At 47.6% G+C, this 23,605-nt stretch overlaps 4 protein-coding genes across 4 annotated transcripts; 3 read left to right on the top strand and 1 right to left on the bottom strand.

Moving 5' to 3' along the window:
- Window positions 1–3,233: 3,233 nt before the first annotated feature.
- On the bottom strand, window positions 3,234–7,027 carry LOC100836436. Its single transcript, XM_003565550.4, has 5 exons — window positions 6,224–7,027; window positions 5,176–5,682; window positions 5,015–5,074; window positions 4,429–4,845; window positions 3,234–3,951 (listed from the first exon to the last, which is right to left on the bottom strand). The coding sequence occupies exons 1-5, from the start codon at window positions 6,764–6,766 to the stop codon at window positions 3,421–3,423; spliced, it is 2,058 nt and encodes a 685-aa protein (XP_003565598.1). The 5' UTR covers window positions 6,767–7,027; the 3' UTR covers window positions 3,234–3,420.
- Window positions 7,028–10,404: 3,377 nt separating this feature from the next.
- Window positions 10,405–11,076, top strand: LOC100836130 (basic blue protein). The gene is made up of 2 exons (XM_003565549.3): window positions 10,405–10,666; window positions 10,765–11,076. Exons 1-2 carry the CDS (start codon window positions 10,456–10,458, stop codon window positions 10,974–10,976), a joined length of 423 nt encoding a protein of 140 aa, XP_003565597.1. The 5' UTR covers window positions 10,405–10,455; the 3' UTR covers window positions 10,977–11,076.
- A 7,945-nt stretch (window positions 11,077–19,021) lies between these two features.
- On the top strand, window positions 19,022–19,917 carry LOC100835202. The gene is made up of 2 exons (XM_010234734.1): window positions 19,022–19,189; window positions 19,285–19,917. The coding sequence occupies exons 1-2, from the start codon at window positions 19,022–19,024 to the stop codon at window positions 19,915–19,917; spliced, it is 801 nt and encodes a 266-aa protein (XP_010233036.1).
- A 699-nt stretch (window positions 19,918–20,616) lies between these two features.
- On the top strand, window positions 20,617–23,390 carry LOC100829480 (replication protein A 14 kDa subunit). Its single transcript, XM_003566373.4, has 3 exons — window positions 20,617–20,766; window positions 21,891–22,151; window positions 22,993–23,390. The coding sequence occupies exons 2-3, from the start codon at window positions 21,893–21,895 to the stop codon at window positions 23,055–23,057; spliced, it is 324 nt and encodes a 107-aa protein (XP_003566421.1). The 5' UTR covers window positions 20,617–20,766; window positions 21,891–21,892; the 3' UTR covers window positions 23,058–23,390.
- The last annotated feature ends 215 nt before the right edge of the window (window positions 23,391–23,605 follow it).

The raw sequence follows: 23,605 nt of genomic DNA, 5'->3' as shown, positions 1-23,605 counted from the left end.
TACCCATCAAGCCTTCAAGCTCGATCCATCCGGACTTGCTCGATCTGCAGTTGGATACTGACAAAGATGTGCCATAAGTAGGAGACTCTGCTTTTCACTTTCGATAACTGCTCCACACATATAGGTGACCTCCAAGCAAAATATTTGAAACTCTTGGTGGCGTCGTCTCTTAACTACTATACGGTAGTGGATTATAATTTTAGTCTGGTACAGCTGGATAGACTGCCGCTAAGGATAGGCAGAGCATGTACAGGAAACGTCTCACTAACTACTCTCCCTGTTTTTGCAAAATTTGACCGATACACGTACATGCAGACAACCGTTTTAAATTGATCCGTGACAAAAGTGTTCCTATGTTTATGTGTGTACTTTGTAATGACTACTGAGTTGCAGAAATAACAAGGAGTCTACATAAGGATCAATTGAGGCAGGATGAGAGGATAGATGACGAGCATTTTGGGCCGGTCAAAACTCAAAAGTGACAAACGATCCCCGATTCAGCGCGAAATCGATATTCGTCGCGTTCTCGCTGCGCCCAAGATCATCAGTTAAAAGCGAAAAACAAATTTGACAAGCTTTGCACGCACACTCGTACCCCGGCCGCGCGCGGTTTACATGCCAAACAAGCAAAAGGCTTCTTCCGGACTGAAGCCCGCATTTGGAGTTGGCATTTCGGAGTTGCTGTGATAACACTGAAATTTTCCTTTCCCTGGAGAGAAAAGAAGGATCAAACCCAACTCTGCACTTGTGGCCTTGTGGGGTTTGGATCATCGGAGGCCTCCGTTTTGGCCGGTCTATATATATCCATCAAGCTGTCAGTCCGCCAGGAGTTGCTAATTAGTTGTATATGCTGGTAAAGCTGTGCGAAAGGTCAGAGACTCTACGCTTGGATTTGGGTCACTGATCGACGTATTTAGGAGGCCTCGTCGCTGTACTATAGCTTTGGTACAGCGGAGCATGGTGCCCGAAGGTATAAACGTTGCCTGCGGCCAGCCGATTCTTGTCTACGTAGAGCGTAAGTGAGGCTTTAAATTGAATTGCGACAAAAAATGGCTCTTTTCTTGTTTGTGTTTGAGTTGCACAAATAACAAGGAGCGTACACATTGTAGGATTACTAGGTGAGTGGTAACTGAATCAAAGGTCGAGCAGCGTCAATGATCCAGGGTGACCGTTCCTTTTTGAGTAAATTTCACGTGGGAACAATTTTTGGGCAGTCGTCACAGAGTCTCGATATTCGCTAATTTGTCCACGAAACCACACATCTTTGAGCAGTCTGTCTCAAATAGCTCCCTAAACAGACGTGTCGCGGCTCACTGGAGCGTCCGGTGTTCGACGGTGAGGTTTTTCTTAACATTTTTGCAAATTCAATAAAAATCTAAAACTAAAAAGTTCAAAAATTAAAAGCCTGAAATGAAAAAGAAAACAAAAGCTAAAATTTTGGCGGCGCGCAGCAACAGAGTTAACGGGTCAGGTCGATGCCAACATGGCATCCGATATGTGGGCCCCACCCGTAAGAAATCTAGTCAAACCACCCGGTTCGGGCTGGTTGAGACAAACTGATTCAAAACGTGTGATTGTGCGGACGGTTTTGGTGATTCGGCTGACTAATTTTATCATATCTGCCCCCAAAAAATATACTATATCTTCATAGTGGCAAACTTTATTTTATTTATTTGGATTGGGACCAAACTTAAACATGTCGTAAGAAAGGAAACGAGGAAAGTAGACGACAGACATTTTGGTATGGTAAGAAACGACAGGCGACGCTGTAGCATGGTTTAGAGCAGAAATCGGTCTTCATAACTTCATTCGTCGCGTTTCTTCTGCGTCCAATGAACCCACAACTGGAATTCATTTGGTTCTAATTTCATCCGGTCTTTCTTCACGTACGTTTTCTCACCATCGATCTCTCTCGCGCGCGCGGTTAAACGTGGAAAAGGAAAGTAAGACCGCGACGAGGCTTTGCATCCCGTGCAAGTTTCACACTCGGCACAACGGCGGACGGGGCGACGTACGGCCGACTCTGGCGGGTCTTAATATGTTCCGCTTGCTTGCTTGGCCGTGTGGGTCTCCCCCGGCGTCGCCCACCACACGTTGCTCGATCTCCGCCCAATCGATCGCAGAAGCGGATAGGGTCGGCAACCGCGCCAGCCACGCAAGAAGAAGAACCGGCACCGCACGCCCGGCCGGTCCAGGTGGCAGGATCGGCACGGCCCGGCCCGCGGACGCCGGCCACGAAGCAAGCAAGAAATTAATAACGGGATGCATGGGTTTGAAGGACAAAAGTCCGGCCGGGTTGGCCGATCGACGGATATGCGCCCTGGTGAGGAGGAAGGGTTTTCGGACGGGGATTTCTAAAGCTGATCGATCCGTCATCGATCTCGGTATCTCACACTGCTCGCGTACGTCGCTCTCAATATAATCTATCGGATCGAAGGGAGATCATGCGGCCGGCGGGTTGAGGGGGAACATGGGTCTTCCGTTTAACGTAACCGCGCGCAGCCGGACGATCGAGGCTCATCGTGGTGGTGAACAACGGGACGCGCATGTATTTCGGGTGGGTTTCTAGTACTTCCGATCGACACAGCTAGCTTAGGTTCTACGGAGTACGTACGATCATTATTGATGTACTAGAACGGTCCGACTAGTGTGGGGCTGATACTTTGTTCAAAAATACATCCAATCCACTAAACCAGGTCTCCAAATTAAGCAATGCCTGAGTGCAGCTAGGCGAGTAGCATGCGATCGAGTGAGTGAGATGGCAACCCGGCCGCTCCGCTGGTGGTCGGTCTTACATACACGGGATGCACTCCATTTGCACGTTATCGCAGTGACTAGGCAGACACGGGAACCTCGGCAAGCAACGCAATTCGATTTTCAGCCTCTCTACACACACACGTACGTGCGTGTTCTCCGGTTTACACGTGTTGCATCGTGTTGCCTTGCTTGTCAACGGAAATAGGGCGTCTGTGTGTCCCTGCACGAACCTGCGTAATTTGGAGCATTCGAATACTCAAAAGTCTACTCTTTCTGGCGTCCTTTGGCACCTTGCAAAGCAATGCCTCCTAAATGCTACGTCCACGCGTATGCGACACATATAGGTGTTGGCAGTTGCCGGCTCATCACCTACTCCTGCTAGCAGCTAGTAATACTACTGCTTGGCATCAACAAGCTCAACATTTGTTGCCTTTTGAGTTATTGCAAGCCGTAACAGGCAAGAGGCACAAAAGGCAACAACGATAAGATGATGCTATTTTGAGCTGCATGTTGCTAGGGACTTTGATCTAATCTGTGATTCAGTCAGAGGTATACACACATTTTGCCCAGATGGAACCTCATCCGAGCATTCTGACCACGCTAACTCGGACAAAAGAATCGTGAACGAACAAACGAACGGGGGGACGGACGTAAATTAATCATCTACCACTTCAATCTGACGGCCAGGAGAGCGCCCAGGACGAGCAGCTTCGCCGGCAGCAGGAACAGCACCACCATCCGCGCATGCCTCTGGAGACGCCGCGCCACGGCGTACGCGACCTCGCCGACGCCGTGCAGCCCACTGCCGCTGAAGCCGTTGGTCAGGACGCCGTGCACGGCAAGTGGCCACCACAGGAGGAGCCCCCACCGCTCCCGCTCAGCCTCCCGGAGCCGCCGTGCCTCCTTGCGGACCACGCCGCGGACAGACCGGAGGTACGAGTTCACGTCATGGTCCCGGTACACGGAACCCTTGGGCCCATAGGCGCCGCCATCCTTGAGGATCTCCAGCGGGTGCGGGGAATTGAAGAAGGCCGACATGGCGGACTGGAGCTGCCGCAGGGAGATGCCAGCTGCCGCCGATGAGTCGCCCAGGTGGTAGATGCCGCTGTCCTCCGGGAGGAGGTGGTGGTGTGGGGATAGCCTCTTGTCTGGCTGCAAGATAAGGACTTCCCCCATTGGGGCGTACAAGAGTTTCTGCAGTGAAGTACAGATAAATGATTAGGCAATTATGATTGCTGGACATGTATGCTAACGTGAAGATACAAATGAAAATTTGTCGCACAAGAGAACAAATAACCATGCCAGCTGCTAGTGATCCTATGTATTTTCTTTTCAAGCTTATTCAGAAATGTACCATCAATCAAACTAATTTAATTTTCGTGAAGATGAATTTATCAGTTCAATATATGATAAGTAGGTTGCATGAGCCAGGAAAACATATTACATCCTCAACAGACATTCCACACAATTCAGCAGATAATATAACTAACAAATGTGCTTATCATTCGTTCCCCGTGTCAGAAATGGGATCTCATTTCTATCTTCGTTACAACAGCTAAGAATGCTATATTGGGACTTGATTGTTAAGTACAAGGAATATCAATCACATAGGTAAAACGACCAATGTACCATATCTGTTTTAAAAAGGGAGGTTATCAGACGCAAGCATACCTGGTTTGTAAGGCACGGGTGACTGCGGAAATTTCCATTGGCGAGCTTCAGAATGTTAGCGACATGGTCAGGGTAGTTGCATGAAAATACCCGAGGAACAATATCCCGATGCATTGTGATTGATTGCACATGACTTTTCGGCAATCCAAGTTTACGAAGCAAGTGGTCACCGCCGCACATGATGCATGGCGCACCAAATGTTATAACAGGCAACAATGATGAAGTCGGTGCCTCTCCTCTCATCAATAACATAAGATTCACAAGCAAAGCCAGACTCCCACCAAGAGAATGACCAGTAAATCGCAATGCTGCAGATTTACCGTAACTTTTCAAGTGAGATTTGATAAACGGCAACATTTGGTGATATATTCCTTTGGCAGCCTCGTATATTCCCCTGTGAACGAGCACATCAAGCCCCTGGACCGCATAAGATGTACATAGGAAGTTAGATACATATGTGAGCACAACTAGTTCAAATGGATGATGCATAACCAGATGAAGCTGTGGATGCCACAATGGTGGAATACTGGCATCTGAACTGTTCCGATATATCATACACAAGGCATAGCAAGAGCTAATAACACACCTCAAATTTGACGGGTTCAAATAGTAGGTTGGCCTGCCAAGAAGCGATCGACTCTGAGCCCTGCCAATAAAATAAGTAAGCTATGATCGAGCAACACAAGCTTTAGGGTAAACAAATACGCAAGGCAAAAGTACTGAGATATGAGTTATCTGGAGATCTACCTGCACTACGAAGTATCTTGTACTGCCTTGATCATCATCGCAAATAAACCATTCACAGGGACAGGATCGTGAAGAATTCAAATCATCTGCAACAGCTTGTCTTGTTTCTTCTTTCGCAGAAACCATGGAAGTTACCGAATTTGTCGTGGCCACAAATGAGGCTTCGTCCAAGGTTAAACCTTCACCGTCTTCACCATTCATAATGGCCATGATGGTTGGATCATTCTTACCATCACTCCTGGAACGGAAGGGATTGATGCCCATGGCCTGGGATTGTAAGTATGAGGCAGCAGACGACATGATTTGGTATGCACCGAAGGGGTTTATGCCTGGTCCATTTCCTTTCTCCTCGATTCCCAGCGCGACATTCTTGACAACTTCGGATTTTTGATCTGGAGATTCACCTCTCTCTGTGCTCTGCTCCTTCTGCTGATCAGGATTAGTTCTCTCCTTCTCTTGCACTGATGAGGTCACAAAGTGCAAGCTGTACCGGCGGAGACATTTTGGCTGACAGGGTCGAGAAGGAACCAAGAATTGCAGAGTTAGAAAAACTTGGGTTACATTAGATAGATCGATAAGGTAGCTGTAGTTCAGATTATCTATAAAAAACATCAGTAGTGCGGTATCAAATAAAGAAACGTTGGCGTAATCTATATATACATTAGCCACAAAAAAAGCTCAACCAAGTGACAATTGATGGTCAATACAGGACAATACAGGACAAATGGAACACATCGACAGAGCTAGCTCATCATATTCTTCAGAAAGGAACCCATAAATGGGCAGAATCCATAAGGGGGAAGAGATGAACCACTGTTTACAGACTAGTAAAACAAGTACTTCACCATCTCCCAGAGAGAAGGACAGTAGAAATCGAAACAGACTAAATTCAGCTTAACATTCCTAAAAATACCACTACCTACGGCAATGTTGAAATTTACAGCATGAACGAATTACCAAAAGGAGCTGTAATCTTCACGTAAAGGAAATTCACCAGGGATTAACTGCGATTAACCCGAGAAAAATGGCATTGCTGCGATGATCGTACCTGAATCCTGGGGATCATGTAGGCGATGTTGCAGAGGTAGGACATCCTGGAGTACTCCTTGGCCTCCCCGATGGACACCTTCCGCAGGAGCCTCGAGAAGGACGCGCGGTCGAACACCTCGCCGTCGCCCTCGTCCGCCCCCACGGGGCACCCTTCCTCCTCGCCGCCACCGCCGCACGACGCGCACCTCTCGCCTCCCGCGACGCCCGGCGCCTCTTCGGATACCCGTCCTCCGTCTCCGCCGCCGCCGGCCTCCGCGTCCGCCTCATCCACCCACCTCGGCTGCACCCGCAGCATCTGCAGCACCCAGTTGCCCTGCTTCCGCTCCTCCGCCTCGGGCCTCGTCCCCGCTTCCTCGCCGCGTACTTGCCCGCCCGCGGGCGCGGCGGCGCCCGCCCTCTCGCCGCGCGGCCACAGCCTCGGCAACGCGGCACGCGGCTGCTGCCGCTGTACGGGCGGCGGCGCCACCGAGGCGGGCGCGACCGGAGGCTGCGGTGGCGGCGCCGCGGGCCGGACGCCGCCCAGAAACCTCAGCGCGTCCATGGCGTCTCGTCCCGAAGTGCAAACCTCTTCTCTCCTCGATCCCTTGGGCCCCGAGGCACGCGGTTAAGCCTTTTGCGGCCGTATCGCGGCGCACGAGTTAGCCGTTGTTAATAGCGTGGTGGAGAAAGAGAGAGAGAGAGGCGGCAATGAAAGAGAGAGAGAGATGGAGGGAGAGAGAAGCACGGGCGGAGGAGAGGCCCTATATATGGGGAAGAGGAGGAGGACTGGGTGGAGCCATGGAGGTAGGAAGGAGGCGGAAGAGGGAGGAAGGGGAGGGAAAGAAAAATCTTTTGCTTGCGTGCTTGTTCTCGGCGATCCTTTGGCATTTTGTGTGGGTTGTAATTTTCAGGCGAATTTGCAGATGGTTTTTCCACCGTTTCTATCCATCCGTGGGATACATTGGTCTGACCGCTGCTGTTTGTTTTCCCTGTTTGAAATGTTTCTCGTAATTCTAAAACGAAATAGAGTTCAATGTTTCCTCAAGCAACGTTTTTGAAAATCGTTCAATCAAAGATGCCTTGCCAGGATCGATCTGCGGATGCATCTGAACAATTTGATTCGGTTCATCGGAGATGTTTGCATGGGGACGGGGACCAAGCCGCTAGTAACGATGACACGGCGGCATGCAAAGCCGGCGACCGATCGATCGTCCGTTTCCTCCACAGGGTGCAGGCGACCAAGAGCAGAAGCCGGGGGAAAGCCACCACTTGCGCGGACGCGTTACCCTGCGGACGCATCGACACGTCGGCGGATGAGAGCCTTCGAGCCCTCGCTCACGGGTACACGTGGCCACGTGGGCACCTAGCCCGGGCCATGCAGCTGGGCTCGATTCGCGAGGAACCGTGCCGCCGCGACGACCAGGACAAGTGAGACGGGCTGCGGACGTACTTGGGCCTGCACTCGCTGCGAGGTGTTGGTGTTTTGGTTGCTTATTTGGAATCTAAAAGTTGCCTTAAAAAAATTGGAATCCAAAAGGCTCTTTAAAAAAATGGAATCCAAAAATACATGGATAGCAAAGCATAGGAAGATACCATGGCATATTAGCAATGGCTCGAAATAAGTGATTGCGATACTGCTTCCGTCCCATGTCAAGTGACGTTCTATTATATATCTAGACATTTTTTTATATAAGTACATCCATATTTAGGTAAATTTGAGTCATTTAATATCGGACGGAGTGAGTACATAGGAAGCGAAATACACCACAAGTCCATAAACTCAGAGCGAATACAAAGTTTAGTTAACGAACTCAGAAAACGCACCTGCAAGTACCTAAATTGCTATTAGTGTAACACTTTAGGTCAAAAACGGTTCGGCTAGATTAATTTCGGCCACGTCGCAAGCACGTCAGCTTAAGACAGGACCGCATGTTGTTGTTGGGTTTTATTTTTCTGCAAAAGTTTAACATAATTCTACGAAAATTCTGCAAAAGTTTAACATAATTCGCAGCTTGTTGTTAAACCATCATAAAGTTAACATAATTCTCCGAAGGCTGTTGTTATTTTTTTGCGAAAACTCCCCTGAGAAACCCCAATAGCAACCCACGGTGCTGGTTTAAGCCCACATGGCCAAAATTAACCACACCAAACTGTTTTTAGATCTAAGTGGTACACTCATACCAGTTTAGGGCTTTATATGTCCGTTCTCTGAGTTTGTGGACTAAATTGTGCATTCATTCTAAGTTTATGGACTAGACTTTGATATACTATAAGGGAGTGAGAAATAGGGGAGAGTTGTACGTCAATTTTTCTCTCCGGCGTGTTGAAACTGATTGTTAGAATTAATGTTGTTTAAGCAATGTAAGAGGTTTAAAAATATCTATACCCCTATCTAAACACGGACCGTTTCCTTCACCGTCGTCTGACAAACTTCCCAAAAAAGTTGTGGGACCCCCAAAATTGCATGTATATTAGGCCCGTTACCTGCACCAAATTGGACTGGAATTCCACGAGAGAATCCATCGGCAGCAGGATCATTACGAGAGTCGGGCAACAACTTCGAATGTGACGAGAAAAAGATCGCTCCGCCGCAACACTAGGGAGTCAGAAGCTGAGATCCGATCAGGCACCCATCGGGCAAGGAATTGAAGCCACGGCCGTCCCCTCTATCTCCTAGTCTACACGAGGAGATGACGAATTGCTAGAAGAAGCTGATGAGACAGACTACGGAAAGAGAATGGTGGTGGCGCCTAGGGCATAGTAGAGAGAAGGAGAGATGATGGCCGAGTGCGGAATGGGAGATGGGAGAACGCGTCTCGATGCCTTTCTTCAGTGAGATTAACTGAGCGAGAGAGATGGCCAAACATGCCAAGTTGATGGGTCATCGAGTCATGGGCTACTGGCCAATTTTGCACTTGGTCTTTTTTTTTACAGCAAGGTTCATCCATTAATCCTTATTGCATCAAAGAGTCCACATATTATATAATAAAAACAATATGTATTTAATTCAAATATTAAGTGGGCGACCCATCGGGTATCCGTGGGTATAAATCTATACTGAGACCCTACCCATGACTAATCGGGCGAGCCATCGGGTATACCATGGGCGTAAACGTCGACCTATATCCTACCCATTTGGGTCGGATATCCGCAGGCGAGTTGCCACATTTAATACTTGCTGGCCATATAAGACGGACTTTAACCACCCCGCAGAGACAGGACTACGAGCAGACATATAGCCGAGAGGCCAACGACGTCAAGTCGTCTAAACTGCCCACAAGTCAGATCCGCCGAACAACTCGAGCAAATAATTGGAAAAAAAATTACACGTGCGTTGCTAGTTTATTAATTAGGCTTGACTTAATCTAATATTGATAAGATCCTTCAGAAAACCAACAAAATCAGAATAGACATACTCAACAAAATTAATAATCAGATTTCTATACTCATAAACGAACGTACAACTGTCAAAACATAAATTTGTTGCCCCTTCTAACTCTTTGTTTTAACAGGTGAAGTGAGATAGTGGAGAGAACTAAAAAAATTAAGTGATTATGTCTCAAAACTTTTTTGACCGGGTGATGTTATATAATTTTCAGAAGGAAGTGTATTGTTTTATTTTGAGAGACTAGAGTACAGAGACACAAATCTTCGGAAGAAACCATTTTTAAATGGATATTTGGTGATCGTTAAAGAAGAGCAAAGAGAAATTTTAATGCATGTTTTTGAATGTATCATTTTTTCAGCTAGTGCATGTATAAATCGGGATCGCCACAAATAGATCACACAGTTGAAATGCAAATATGATGCCAAAATCAATTAAATGAAAAATTCTTTAGATACAACACTTATACCATGCTTTGTGAAAAGTTGTACTCCTATCTAGTTAATGATGTAGTAAGCGCGACACCATAATGATGGAGTCATATCCGGATATCCCGACGTGACGAGTGGCCGCACGTCATGGAATTTGTGTCCAATCATGATATATTAAGAGACATCAATATACCATGCATTGTGAAAAGCTGTATCTAAATATGCATGGCATCGATGGCAAGAAATAAGTGCATTTATCACTTTCGTTAAGGAAGGGGCATGATTATCCGAACACAGCTAGGTCCAGCCAGGCGTTTATAGAAGGAAATTTAGCTTATAAATTAGCTAGTCCAGGGGCTAACCATATCGACTACAAGAAGCCTCTCATCTTCTGCCAAGAAAAAAAAAATACCCAGGTTCTTTGGCCGGCTAGATATGGCACGGGGAAGCAGGAGCATCAGCGAGGTTGGGTACGGTCGCCTTGGGGTTGGGCTGCTTCTGGCGATCGTCTTGATGCTGCAGGTCGGCAGCGAGTTGGCGGCGGCGAGGGAATGGGTAGTCGGCGACTCGAGTGGCTGGACCTTCGGCGTCATGACATGGCCCAACAAGCCCGACTTCAAACGCTTCAGGGTAGGCGATGTGCTCGGTACGTACTCGTATCCATCACACACTCACGTATGTACTGGTGGTTTTAGACTTGTACGCACAAGAGTAAAACACGGTTCGTCCTCTTGCTTTCTGCAGTGTTCAATTACGACCCCAATCTGCACAACGTCATCATGGTGGACTCCTTCGGGTTCGGCACTTGCACTAGGCACCCTGACAACGCGACGGTGTACAGCTCCGGCAACGACCGCATCACCCTCGGCAGCAGCGGCGTGATCAACTTCATCTGCGGCAAAGGGGAGCACTGCTACAAGCAGGGGATGAAGATGTCGCTCACTGTCAGGCAATGATTGATAATGGAAAATTAATATGAATTAATCCGAGTGGTGTTTTCTTTCTTTTTCTTGGTTGTTTGCATCATCTTGATGAGCAATAAAAAAGAGTTCTACATTAACCCAGAATCTAAGGGATCAGATTAATTGATACTGTACTTCCTAATAGTCCAATTTAGATGTCTGTAGTATTATGATGGAGTATCCAGCAGAAGGGGCAAAACAGTAACCCAAGCCACGATAATATTCTTCCTCCTCTGTCCCGCGCGCCATCGCCGCCGCCGCTGACGGCCACCACCTCCCCATCCTCCTCGCCGGCTCTCGCCTCCACCAAACGAAGCCGCGGCGAGCTCCCCGCGCGCTTTTTTTGCACGCAACATTAGGTCTTGTTGAGGTGCCGGCCGGCGGCGTGGGAAGCTCGCGGCTGCGCTGAGGCACATTCAGCGCCTCGCCCTCGCCGGTCGCCGTTCCCTGCTGCACGTCCATAGGCCATAGCTAGTCCGTCCAATCAAAGGAATTGGCCGCGGCTGGTTCGTATAAACAGAGGAGACCAGGATCCGTCGTCATCCATGGCCGCTGCCACCGTCCCACTGCTGAGCCGTTGAATTACCGCTCTGCAGCAACCAAACCAACCAATCGCAAAGTACTAATTGCACGCGAGCACGGGGCAATTAAATTCCGGCCCAGTCGAGATCGATCCACTGGTGTCGGAATACAACGCGTCATCGCGGGAGCGGCGGACGGCGGCGGCAGACCTGGACGGGACGCTGCTGGCCTCCTCCTCGCCGTTTCACTGCGGCCCTGTTTGTTTGTTTGTGCTTCAGTTTGGTTTTTGACGGTTCTAGCAATTTCAAAATTTTTAAAAGAACTTATCTCATTTACACATGAAATTGAGAAACATCTTTGAAGAAGTACTTTTGAGATTGCTAAAAACACCAAAAGCTGAAGCTGAAGTTCAAACAAACAATGCCTACTTCTTCCTCGTCGTCCCCGACGCCAGATCCTGCCTCCGCGCGCTCCTCGAAATCTCCCCGCTCCTCCTCTACACCGCCGTCTCGTCCACGACAGGCGGCAGCGGCGCGTGCGGTGACACGCTAGGAGGAGGCGCAGGCTGAGCCGCTGAGGGGTCGGGAATACCGGTGGAAGAGAGAGCAACTCTAATTCTTTGTTTTCCTTTTTTACTAATGTAAAATGTGAAAGGTCAGAAATGCCCTTCCTTATTACTTCGTTTAGCCCAGGTGGAGTTTTGGGTACAGTAGAAAACGCATATACATATGTGTTGCCCCCAAAATTAAGACACCCCTTCCGTGCGTAACTAATGGAAGTATGGAACTGGTTTATTGTAACCCAAACCTTGTAGTTTCACAAGGACAAATCTGTCCCTCGGACAAAATGGACCGACACAAATCTGGGCCCAATCACACCTTTCTTCTTGATCTAACCACTACTACAGTTCCACAAATTTTCCCCGAGAGTTTGAGCATCTTCACTCATCCCCACATGACGTCCGGCCCATGGTCAGCGCCGGTGTAACACCTCAGATATCAGTCCTACTTGGAATATTACCCCTCTAATCCAAATAACACTAACTCTACGAAAAATTATAAATTTTTGACAACACACAGTTTAGTCCACAAACTCAGAAAACGCACAGGTAAAGACCTAAACTGGTATTAGCGTGACACTTCGTTCTAAAACGGTTCGGCGGGATTAAGCCCGGACAGCGGGTTGTTGTTGATGTTTCTCAGGGTTTTTCGTAAAAAATTAACATAACTCTAGGAAAATTTTAAAATAATCTCTGCGGGTTGCTGTTAAATTTTTGCAAAAACTCTCGTGAGAAACCCCCAACAGCAACCCATGATGCTGGTGCCCATGTGATCTGAATTAACTGTTTTCGAATCTAAGTGTTACACTCATACCAGTTTAGGGCTTTATATGTCCGTTGTCTGAGTTTGTGGACTAAATTGTGCATTCATTATAAGTTTATGGACTAGACTATGATATACTATAACAGCATATCCAGCCGCCCCCCCCCCCCCACACACACACATGGCGTCCGGCGCAAAGGAAAATTTGGGGGCCTGCCGCATCCCAGCCGAGCCCTCGATACTAAATTCAAAACAAATTTAAACTTGGCATATTTCATCAAATTAGGCGATGTTTCATAAAGTTCGGCGACATTTCATTCAAACATGCGATAATTTACAGAATTAAAATTAAAAAAACTAAAAAAACCCAGTCGTCTAGGCGGTCGATCCAGGACGCGCCGCTGCCATCGCTGTTGAAGTTGAAGCCCCTGTCCTCGTCATCGGAGTCATTGACGATGACGCCCGGCTCCTTCACCAGCGCCAGGGCCGGCTTCTTCTTCGCCGCCTCCTCGGCCAGCCACGCCGGGACTTCGGCCTCGGTGGCCGTGTAGCCAGGGAGGCGGAGCCGGCGTTGTTCCTCCTCGTTGGCACGCTCGGCGGCACGCTGACACGGAAACTCCTCCGGGTCGTCGTCGCTGCGGGATGGCGGCGCTCTCCTGCTCAGCCGGACGCATCCACTCCGGGTCCAGCTTTGGCCGGACGAGGCGAAGGAGGCCACACGGTGGCGACGCAGCCTGCCATGCTCCGGAGGAGGATCTCGGCCGGAGCGGCGGCGTGTGCGCCTCCGGGAAGAAGAGGAGGAGCCGGAGCCACCGCCCAGGTAGCGGCGGAGTCCGGCCGGTGGTGGAGAGGGGAGCGCCGCTGTCGAGCCTCGGCTCGTTGCCGGCGGCGATGTGCGGCAAGACGGCCTCGAGGGACCGCCCTGGCTGCTGCCAGAAGGCACGCCGGCCCGCGATATTGTTCCGCACCGTCGGGTGCGGCATATCGCGGACGGCGCACCAGTGCTCCTCCTCGAAGAAGCCGGTCCAGGTGCTGCCGGTGTGGCGGTCCCACTCCGGCATCGCCTGCTGCTCCGGCTTTAGCACGCGGTAGTAGTGCTTGGCGGTCCGTTCACGCCGGCGGTGGTGGTACGGGCCTGCCGGCCAGGCTCAGCTGCCAATTGTGTGGGAGGCAGCAATCTGACGACGCGGGGTAGCCGGCCCACGCCAGCGTGTCGGCCTCGTCGAGGCGGAGCCAGCGGCGGTCTTGCCAATTTCCGGCCATGGCATCGAGGAGTAGAAGGGGCAAGAGGAGGTCGAGGGGCGAGGTCGGTGAGGGAGGAGAAGGGTGAGCAGTAGAATGGCGAGATCTCCGGGCCGGTGCTGCCATTTATAGGCGCCGAAGCTAAACCGCCGGGGTGTGAACACGGCGAGAACGGCGTTGGGAATGCACGGGAGCGCGCCGCGTGGAAGCCGACGAGATTGGGCGGTGGTTTGACCCGGCGACCGCCATAACTCGTCTGGGAAGCCAAGGCAAAGCCGGTGAGGGCGATTAATGCCGAAGCTGGTGAGGACGATAAACGGCGCTAAGAAGGTGGGCCCGCACCATAAAAAGCCTCGCCGGCACCCCCGCTGGGTTGGGTTCGGCCTGGGGATGCCAACTGATTTATTAGGCCGCGTGCTCCGTCTAAAATTTAAGAATAGAGGGCTGAGCTGGGTGCGTTTTTGGGCGCCAGCTCCGCCATTTGACGTTTGGTGAGTCTTTAGGGGTGCTGGTTGGAGATGCTCTGGGAGAGAGAAATAGGGAAGTTGTACGTCCATTTTTAAAAAGTAAATCGGGTTAGCCTGAAATAGATCACACGGTTGAAATGCAAATATGATGCCAAAATCAATTAAATGAAAATTTCTTTAAATACAACACTTAGATACCATGCTTTGTGAAAGTTGTATCTAGTTAATGATATACTAAGCGCGACACCATAACGATGGAGTCATATCCCCTGCCGTACGGCACCCCTGACGTGACGAGTAGCCGCACATCATGGGATTTGTTGCCAATTATGATATATTAAGAGACATCAATATACCATTCATTGTGAAAAGCTGTATCTAAATATGCATGGCATGGCAAGAAATAAATGCATTTATTACTTTCATTAAGGGACATGATTATCCAAACACAGCTAGGTCCAGCCAGGCGTTTGTAGACGGACGGAAATTTAGCTTATATATTAGCTAGTCCAGGGGCTAACCATATCGACTACAAGAAGCCTCTCATCTTCTGCCAAGAAAAAAAAAAATACCCAGGTTCTTTGGCCGGCTAGATATGGCACGGGGAAGCAGCAGCAGTTGCGAGGTCGGGTACGGTCGCCTTGGGGTTGGGCTGCTTCTGGCGATCGTCTTGATGCTGCAGGTCGGCGTCGAGTTGGCGTCGGCGAGGGAATAGGTAGTCGGCGACTCGAATGGCTGGACCTTCGGCGTCATGGCATGGCCCAACACGCCCGACAAACGCTTCAGGGTAGGCGATGTGCTCGGTACGTGCATATCACACACTCACGCTCGTACTGGACTACTGGTGCTTTTAAACTTATACGCACAAGTAAAACACGCTCCGTCCTTTTGCTTTCTGCGGTGTTTAACTACGACCCCAGCCTGCACAACGTCGTCATGGTGGACTCCTTCGGGTTCGCCACTTGCACTAGGCACCCTGACGACGCGACGGTGTACAGCTCCGGCAACGACCGAATCACCCTCAGCAGCAGCGGCGTCATCATGTTCATCTGCGGCAAGGGGGAGGATCACTGCTACAAGCAGGGCATGAAGATAGCGGTCACTGTCAGGCCGTGATTGATAAGGGAAAATTTATATGAATCACAGTGATGTTTTTTTTTCTTGGCTGTGTGCATCGTCTTTGGTGAGCAATAAAAAATGGGAGCATCTACATGTGTGTTGCCCCCCAAATTAAGAACTCCTTACGTGCGTAACTGATGGAAGTATGGAACTGGTTTATCGTAACCCAAAACCTTGTAGTTTCAAATCTCGGCCCAATCACACCTTCTTGATCCAACCATTACTCCCTCCGTCCGCTTTTAGTAGGCGCATAATTTTTTACATGCAGTCTGATATTAGGAGACGCACATTTCTCTAATGGACCCACAGCAGCCCACTCACGGCCAAAGAAACTAAGATGGCATGCAGCCGCTGCAAATCAACACAACATCAGCAGAGTGCCTTGGTATTTGGGCTAGCAAGTTTCACGGCTAGAAAAGGCGGACAGAGGGAGTATCACAGTTCCACAAATTTTCCCCAAGAGTTAGAGCATCTCCACTCACTCATCGCCCATATAGCGTCCAGCGCATGGCCATATGGGACGCCGGTGCATGCAATTGGTTTGGGGTGGAGCCAGCACCCAACCACACCCCCCAAATCGAGGTTAGTCTCGCCGACAAGGGTGGCCCGTCCTGCTTTTCAGTTTCATCCGGCGCCCCCACGAGCCCCCTTGTGAGTAGGTGCGGCCTGGGGGCGCCGTATGAATTGAGTGGCTGCACCGGCTACTTTTTTATTTTAGGGGGACGGGCTGGATCGGTTTTTTGGCGCCGGCGCCGCCATAACCCGTTTGGGGGTTGGGGGCTTAGGGCTATGGAGTGGAGCTACTCTTACATTTAGAAAAACGGAACTAGTTCATAAGAATAGATCCTTTCGAAGAAAATACATCCATAAATAATAAATATCTTTACACTTATAAAGATCTGAGTTGGTAGTCGCCAGTTCACTCAACAAGACTATCCCTTAATGGCTATGAACTCATCTAATTGCCACTCATTTTATACGTATCACGATCTTTTGACTATTCTTGATTGGTTTTGATGACTTTCAAGACAATTATTTTTCAAAAATAATATTTTGAGAAAATTCTTATTTATTAGAAATTTTAAAAAACATGAGCCTAGATTTTTAGTCTCGTAGCAAAGCACGGACATTTAGCTAGTGAAATGAACGATCCGACCACTTGGGAAGAATAAGTCACTTCACACGAAGCTTTCCTCCCTCTAGACTAGAAATCCAACGCCCTGGAAAAAGATGTAGTTTACTAGTGATAAAAATACTCTCTAGTCTGGTTCAAAAAATACATGCTCATCTCTCTAGACTAGAAATCCAACGCCCTAGAAAAAACAAGATGTAGTTTACTAGTGATAAGATACTCTCTAGTTTGGTTCAAAAAATACATGTCCATCAGTGGAAAAAATTAGCAAGAAAAATATTTATGCAATTACTCTGTAAACTAATGAGTTTTTAACAATTTTAAACTTCCTCCCAGAAAAGAAATGCAAAAAGTGAAGAAAACATGTCGACACGCCCCCAACCCGGGCCGCTACGCACGTCCGGCTCTTCTTTGCACCCTCTTCCATCCTTGCTGCACCTTTCTCTCGGTCCACACCTCTACACACCAACAACATCTTCTTCGGCCTGCATTTTTCAAATCCTATCACACAATAACATCATTGCACCTTTCCCTCTCTCTACACGTCAGCAGCAGCTTCTCCTCTTCATTATTATTTATTTTGTATTGATATCTAATCATGGAGATACATGCGCATATTAATACTGTAAAACCCTATTATGATATTGATACATGTACCTTAAAGTAAAAGCTTCATACTAATCTCAATATACAATTCCGAACTTTGTCAATCCAAATAGGAATTGGAATAGGTTTTTCATTGGGATTCTATGCGATGCACAACCAGCAGAATTTGAATTTACGTCCAGTTCATTTTTCTGGAAAAATTGTTATTACGCCCGATTCTCCACAGTATGTACATGAGAGCTCTTTTTTGTACTTGGAATATCGGGTCAATTTATAAATTTTAATGTATCTATTTATTAGTTTTTAATAATTTTTATGACATTGTATTTTTCAAAATTTAATATTTGAATAGGTGAATTTGTATTAATTTTGTGAATCAATTTAATATTTACTAGTGCTGGCGGCTACAATAAGTCTCACAGAAGTACAGAGCACTGCAAATATATAGTTATATTTTCTGTAAACGCCTCACCAAAATCTGCATGCATGTTTCTGAAGATCTTTGTGCCACGTATTTTTAGTAATTTAATGTTTCATTCAAGGCTTAACAAATAGATATGGATTGTCAACTTAGGTTTTTATAACTATTAAAATGTAATTATAGTTTTTATTCTAGAAACGTCTCCATACTTAGAGAAACTCTAGTAGATACCGAAAAAAGGGCCGAACCGAAAAATAACCGCTAGTTATCGGTTTTGGGGGCAAAAACGACCAAACAAAATACCGAATAGTTGCGTAAACCGAAAAAAAGTTCAGATTTACCGCATAGGAGTCCTCGAACCTGAATATCCTCGGTCCCGTCTTCCCCCGGTCTTGGTACCGAAGTGGCCTCGAAATACGGTTGGCGAAGCATATTTCAGCCCACGTCGTGACGTTTCTGTCTTCTCCCTGTCTTCCCCGACACGCCGTTCCTGCAATTTTGTGCCGCCACCACCGCATTCGTGCCGCTGGTCGCTGTCTTCCCCGCCCTCATCAACGCTCCTACGTTGTCCGCCCGCTGCCACGTGAACTTCGGCCGCTAGTTCCACCGAGCTAGGAGCACCAAAACCGCTGCCGGATCCGCAACCTTCCGCCCGCTTTCCAGGAGCTTCGGAAGGATCCAAATCCGACGCCGTCTAGCCAAAGGAGGCCACCTTCGCCCGATCTACAAGCAAATCCTCCCCCCCCCCCCACTGGAGAAGGTAAATTTGTCATCGATTTCGTGCCTTCGGATTTGGGGATCTCGTGAATTTTAGGCCTTTGTTGATTTTGCGAATTGCCGAATTCAGATGCAATCATCAACTTTGTCCTTTACCGCGCTGCAATTTTCGTCCTCCTCTTTGTCCGAGGACTCCTTCGACGAAGAAGTGAGCTACGGTGATCTCGAGAACATTTTGATGATTCTCACGATGAAAGAGGTGGAAGACAAGGGGCTGCGCAAGAAGAGGCAATGATCAAAGTTTGGTCGTTACTGCATTCCCCACAATCGCGCGCTCGACCACTCCATGTTGATTAGGCACCTCCGTATGCGTAGGCCTCTGTTCGTGAAAATTGTGGAGGCATGGGAAGCAAACTGTCGCTACTTCACCCGCCGAAGAAACGCGACCGTCCTTCTTGGGTTTAGTGCGTATCAAGAAGATTTCCGCAGCCATGCGGGTCATTGCTTATGGCGTCCTGGTGGATTACACCGATGACTATCTTTGCAGCGGAGAAGATACAACGCTTAAATCTGTCCGCATCTTTGCGAAGGCGTTGATCCGGGTGTTCGGCAAGGAAAACCTCCGAGCACCAAATGAGGAGGACACGAAGCGGCTTCTGGCAATGAATAAAGCAAGGGGATGGCCAGGAATGCTTAGGAGCATAGATTGCATGCACTGGACGTGAAAGAACTGCCTGATTTCTTAAACGGGTAGTATACAGGCCATCACCGCGAGCCAACAATTGTGCTCGAGGCAGTTGCGTCGCAGGACTTGTGGATTTGGCATAGCTTCTTTGGTTTCCCGGGATCCCTAAATGAGATCAACGTGCTGCAAAGATCTCTTCCCTTTGCAAGGCTTGCAAAAAGAGATGCTCCGGCTTGCAATTATACCGTCAATGGCCATGAATATAACATGGGATACTACCTAGCTGATGGTATATATCCGAATTGGGCTACATTTGTCAAAACAATCCATAATCCCGTCGGCAAGAAGCAAACTGTTTTTGCCAAAGCACAAGAAGCAGCCCGGAAGGACATTGAAAGAGCTTTCGGTGTTTTGCAAGCACGTTTCGCAATTGTGCGAGGTCCTGCTCATTTTTGGGATAAGAAGTCCCTCTCAAACATTATGACTGCATGTGTGATTTTGCACAATATGATCATCGAGGATGAGAGGGGGATGAATTTGTCACTTTTAATTGACAATGTAGGCAAAAGGGTGAACCCTCAAAGGAACCCGGACAGGATCCAAGCATTTCTTCAGACCTACCGGGACAGTGAGAACAGGGAGACGCACACGCAGCTTCAACAGGATCTCATCGAGCATCAGTGGCAATTGTATGGCAGATAGAATGCCAAATTTTTCATGTTCTATTTTGATCGTCACATTTGAACATTGTATTTGTATGCCGGACCATTGTTTATTTGTTTGATCGTTGCATCTGAACAATTACATGTAATTTGGATTATTGTTTTTTTCATGTGATGTTTGCACATTCATATTTGATTCAATTTGCTTTCATATTGTCTGAAATGTATAAACTGAATCCACTGTCGATTTTTAATTGTCGAACTGTCGAATTCGATTTGCAGTACCAGTTTGCGCTACCGGCAGAACAGAATCTGAAAACTGAACCCTAAGGCTTTTCGTTTCAGCTTTCCGATTCTGTTCTGCACGGGTCCTTTTCGATCCGAAAACACTGATTCGGTGCACCGAATACGCGTTTTTTCGGTTCGATTTTTTCGGTAACCGCTAGAGTTGATTTTACACAAAATAAAGATCAATTAGATATGTGACATAACAAACGAGACTCTTCTCACCAAAGATAGAAAGTATAAAATAATCGGACTGGGCCGGCCTGAGGCCCCACCTATGCCGTGCCTGGCCTTCAACCTCAGGCCCTCGGGCCGGGCCGGCACGGACCATTCATATATATATATTTTAGGATTAATACATTTGACCAATTAACCTTCACAATTCTAGTCCAAATCTAACATTTTTTTATTTCCTTTTTCTACCTTCGGCCTGAGGGGCCTTGCTGGGCCCGTGGGCCACTTATACTTTCGCCCATCCCGGTACCGAGCGCCCCAGCCCCCCTCGCTACGTCGCTAATCTTCCTCGCGCGAGCGCCGCCACCCCTCCCTCCCCATCCCGCTGCCGGGCGCCGCCAGACCCCTGCCTCGTCTTCCTCCACTGCAGGTATCTATCTCCCCTTCGATTCTTTCGCTCCCGACCTCCCATCACCCCACGAGGCCACGAACCCTTTAGCTCCCCGTCATAATCTTCCCCCAATTCGTAACTGAGGCAAAAATCAAGGTAGGGCGGCCGCCCTACCTTACCCTACCGGGTCCTCCGCCCGTGTATACACCCTTGTACTGCTGTAGCTCTGCCTCTGTAGCGACCGTACTGGAGACATAGCTGCCCAAATGTCTGGTTAATCAGCATGCATCTTTGTAATCTCGCTCGTCACTCAAAAGGCATGCGACTTGGTACTAGCATGGCTATCTCTTATCAGTATCAGAACTTGCTCCAAATGTATGTCGCCAGTCGGCGGGCCCAGGATTTTGACGCTGGGTATTCAAAATTGTTCAGAATATTCACCGGTCAAAATTGTTTCGAAAATTCATTGGTGAAAATTTTGCGTCTCTACTCGAGTGATCCCTGAGGTGTTGTCATCTTGTGTGTTGCATAGTGCGTGTGTAGCCGTTCCACAGCAGAAGTGCCGAAGCAGAGCAAAGGAGAAGTCGCTAGGTTGTTGGATTTGAGAAATCTTTGTTTTGGGATTTGAAAGGAGGCAGGGAGGCACCAGGTGCAAGCATAGGTCGTACGAGATTATGAGTATCCAGTAGACGGTTAGATATTAAGAGGTCTAAAATCCTAGTTAGACCATTTGATTGGGCCAACTTGGGAGAAGGAGATAGATGGCTAGTGCATTTTAGAGCTCAATGCTTGAATATTTTGAGTTTTAGCCCAAAATACTACTTTATACATGCATACATATAGAGTACATAGTACATATATTCATATTTTTGCAAAAATCAAGGGAATACCCTTGAATTGAGCTGGGCCCGCCCAATGTGCCTAACACTTGGTAGCATGCTTATATGTTCTATCAGTATCACAACTCTAAGATAGTATAGATGCCTGTGATGTAGCAGACAATGCGACACTGCTGGTCTGCTAGCGCACCATATGTTAATCTTTCTGCCGTATGGTTGCTTGGCATGAAAGAAGGACTGGAGACTTGGACATCTTATTTGTTCTATATGCTATCTGATGGTAATGCTGAATTGAATTGATAAATCTGATGCCACATCATGCAGAGATGGATACTTCAAGTCCTTCACCATTTGTCAATGGAGAGACCCTGAAGATTTTTGTTGGGCGAAGAGTGCGCACAGTAGTTCAAGTCCAGCGCAATGAAGGTGGAGTTCTTGTCGGGCAGTCCACTGATGGGCATCAGTTGACCATCAGAGGTGCCACTGATGCCCCTGAATCACCACACTATATGGAGGTTATTGGGATCGCTGACAGCAATCAGTCCATCCGTGCTGAAGTTTGCACAGATTTCGGTGAAAACTTTGGTGAGATTTGATGCACCTATGTAGTATCCTTCATTGCTTTTCATTACTCATGCTGTGAACTGTTGGCATGTTCTGGCTGCTGCGATGGGTTTTAACTCGCAACATTCAAGTTTGTTAGCTTTTACATCCATAGACGTGACCCATAGACGTAACAGGGGCTATACCTATTGGGATTGTCCATCACCACCTTTGATGAGAAACAGGTGAACAACGTGAATTAAAAGTTGCCAGTTCTCTATGAACTAGCTTGTTTCTGAACTTTGTCCTACTTAGCGTTTGGCTTTGTTATTTTTCGTTTGGATTGACATATATGAATACACTTCTCATTTTATTTTAGAACACCAGATAAGGCAGGTAACTGCTTGTTCTTATATCTAAACTCTAATGCCAAAACTGAATTAAGTTTCTGTAGACAATAAGTGCATGCCTAATTATGTTCCTTCTGCTTCAACTACCTTTAGAAGCTCTAGTTCCGCCCCAGAAATGGTGCCTAATTTGTTAGTTTGATTGAACATCATCTTTGAATAAATTCTTTCAGGATAGCTAGTCTTGGTTATCTTGGTTGGGCAATGTAGTTATAGCTCATAAGCTACCATTCCGGAGAAGTAAGGTTATTGTAGCCCCACCATTGCAGCATTTCTTCACAACAACTCAGCAAGAAATCTTCATTAGGAGCTTAGTGTGCCTTCAGTTTTTTCTGTAGATATCTTTGTTTTGCGCTGGCGATGCAAAGATAAATATTCTTATTTTTATCTGTCTGCAACAGTTTTATAGAGAACCAACATTATTTCTTGCTTTTACCCCTAACACTGTTGATCTCTGGATCATGCTCATCTCGCAGATGCTGGGGTGTTCAATGGACTGTGCAAGCTTGCGAATGAGACGTTCAAGCCCCTTTTCCTGTAGAGCTCAGCATTGTAGAGAAGACAGTTGGCAAACCAAGCATGTTTGGAGATGATGATATGTTTGTTGCTTTAAGATTTGTCCAGATGTTACCTCACTTATCTCAGTAATCTGTTACTTAGAGTCAACTTTGCACACCTTATTAGGACATATGAACCTAATCTACGTAGCTGTATAAAGACAAGCGTGTGTGCCCCTTTCAGTTGAAGAGCTTATTGTCTGTGCTGCTTCCAAGCAAAGCAAAGCAAACCAAGCTTTATGTTACTGTCACATGGATTTGGACACCAGAATGTTGCATTTTGCGAGTGATGCTTTGACATTAACCTTGATAATTTCCATGATGCTGCAAGGCACTCCAGACTAAATCTTGATGAAAATATTATGCCATAAGTTAAACAGCTCAACTACCCTCCAGATTGACCATTTATATAAACTTGTGATGTACTGAATCTCTGTTAGATCTGTTTCCCATGAGGTGAGAGCATCAAGTGTTTAGGATAGTATGGTTTAGGCCTTCTTTGAGTAAAAAAGTCTTGTGTTTGGGTTTACTC

The sequence above is a fragment of the Brachypodium distachyon genome, chromosome 2, assembly GCF_000005505.3.
Source record: "Brachypodium distachyon strain Bd21 chromosome 2, Brachypodium_distachyon_v3.0, whole genome shotgun sequence".
Lineage (NCBI taxonomy): Eukaryota > Viridiplantae > Streptophyta > Magnoliopsida > Poales > Poaceae > Brachypodium > Brachypodium distachyon.
This window is presented reverse-complemented; position numbering and strand designations above follow the sequence as displayed.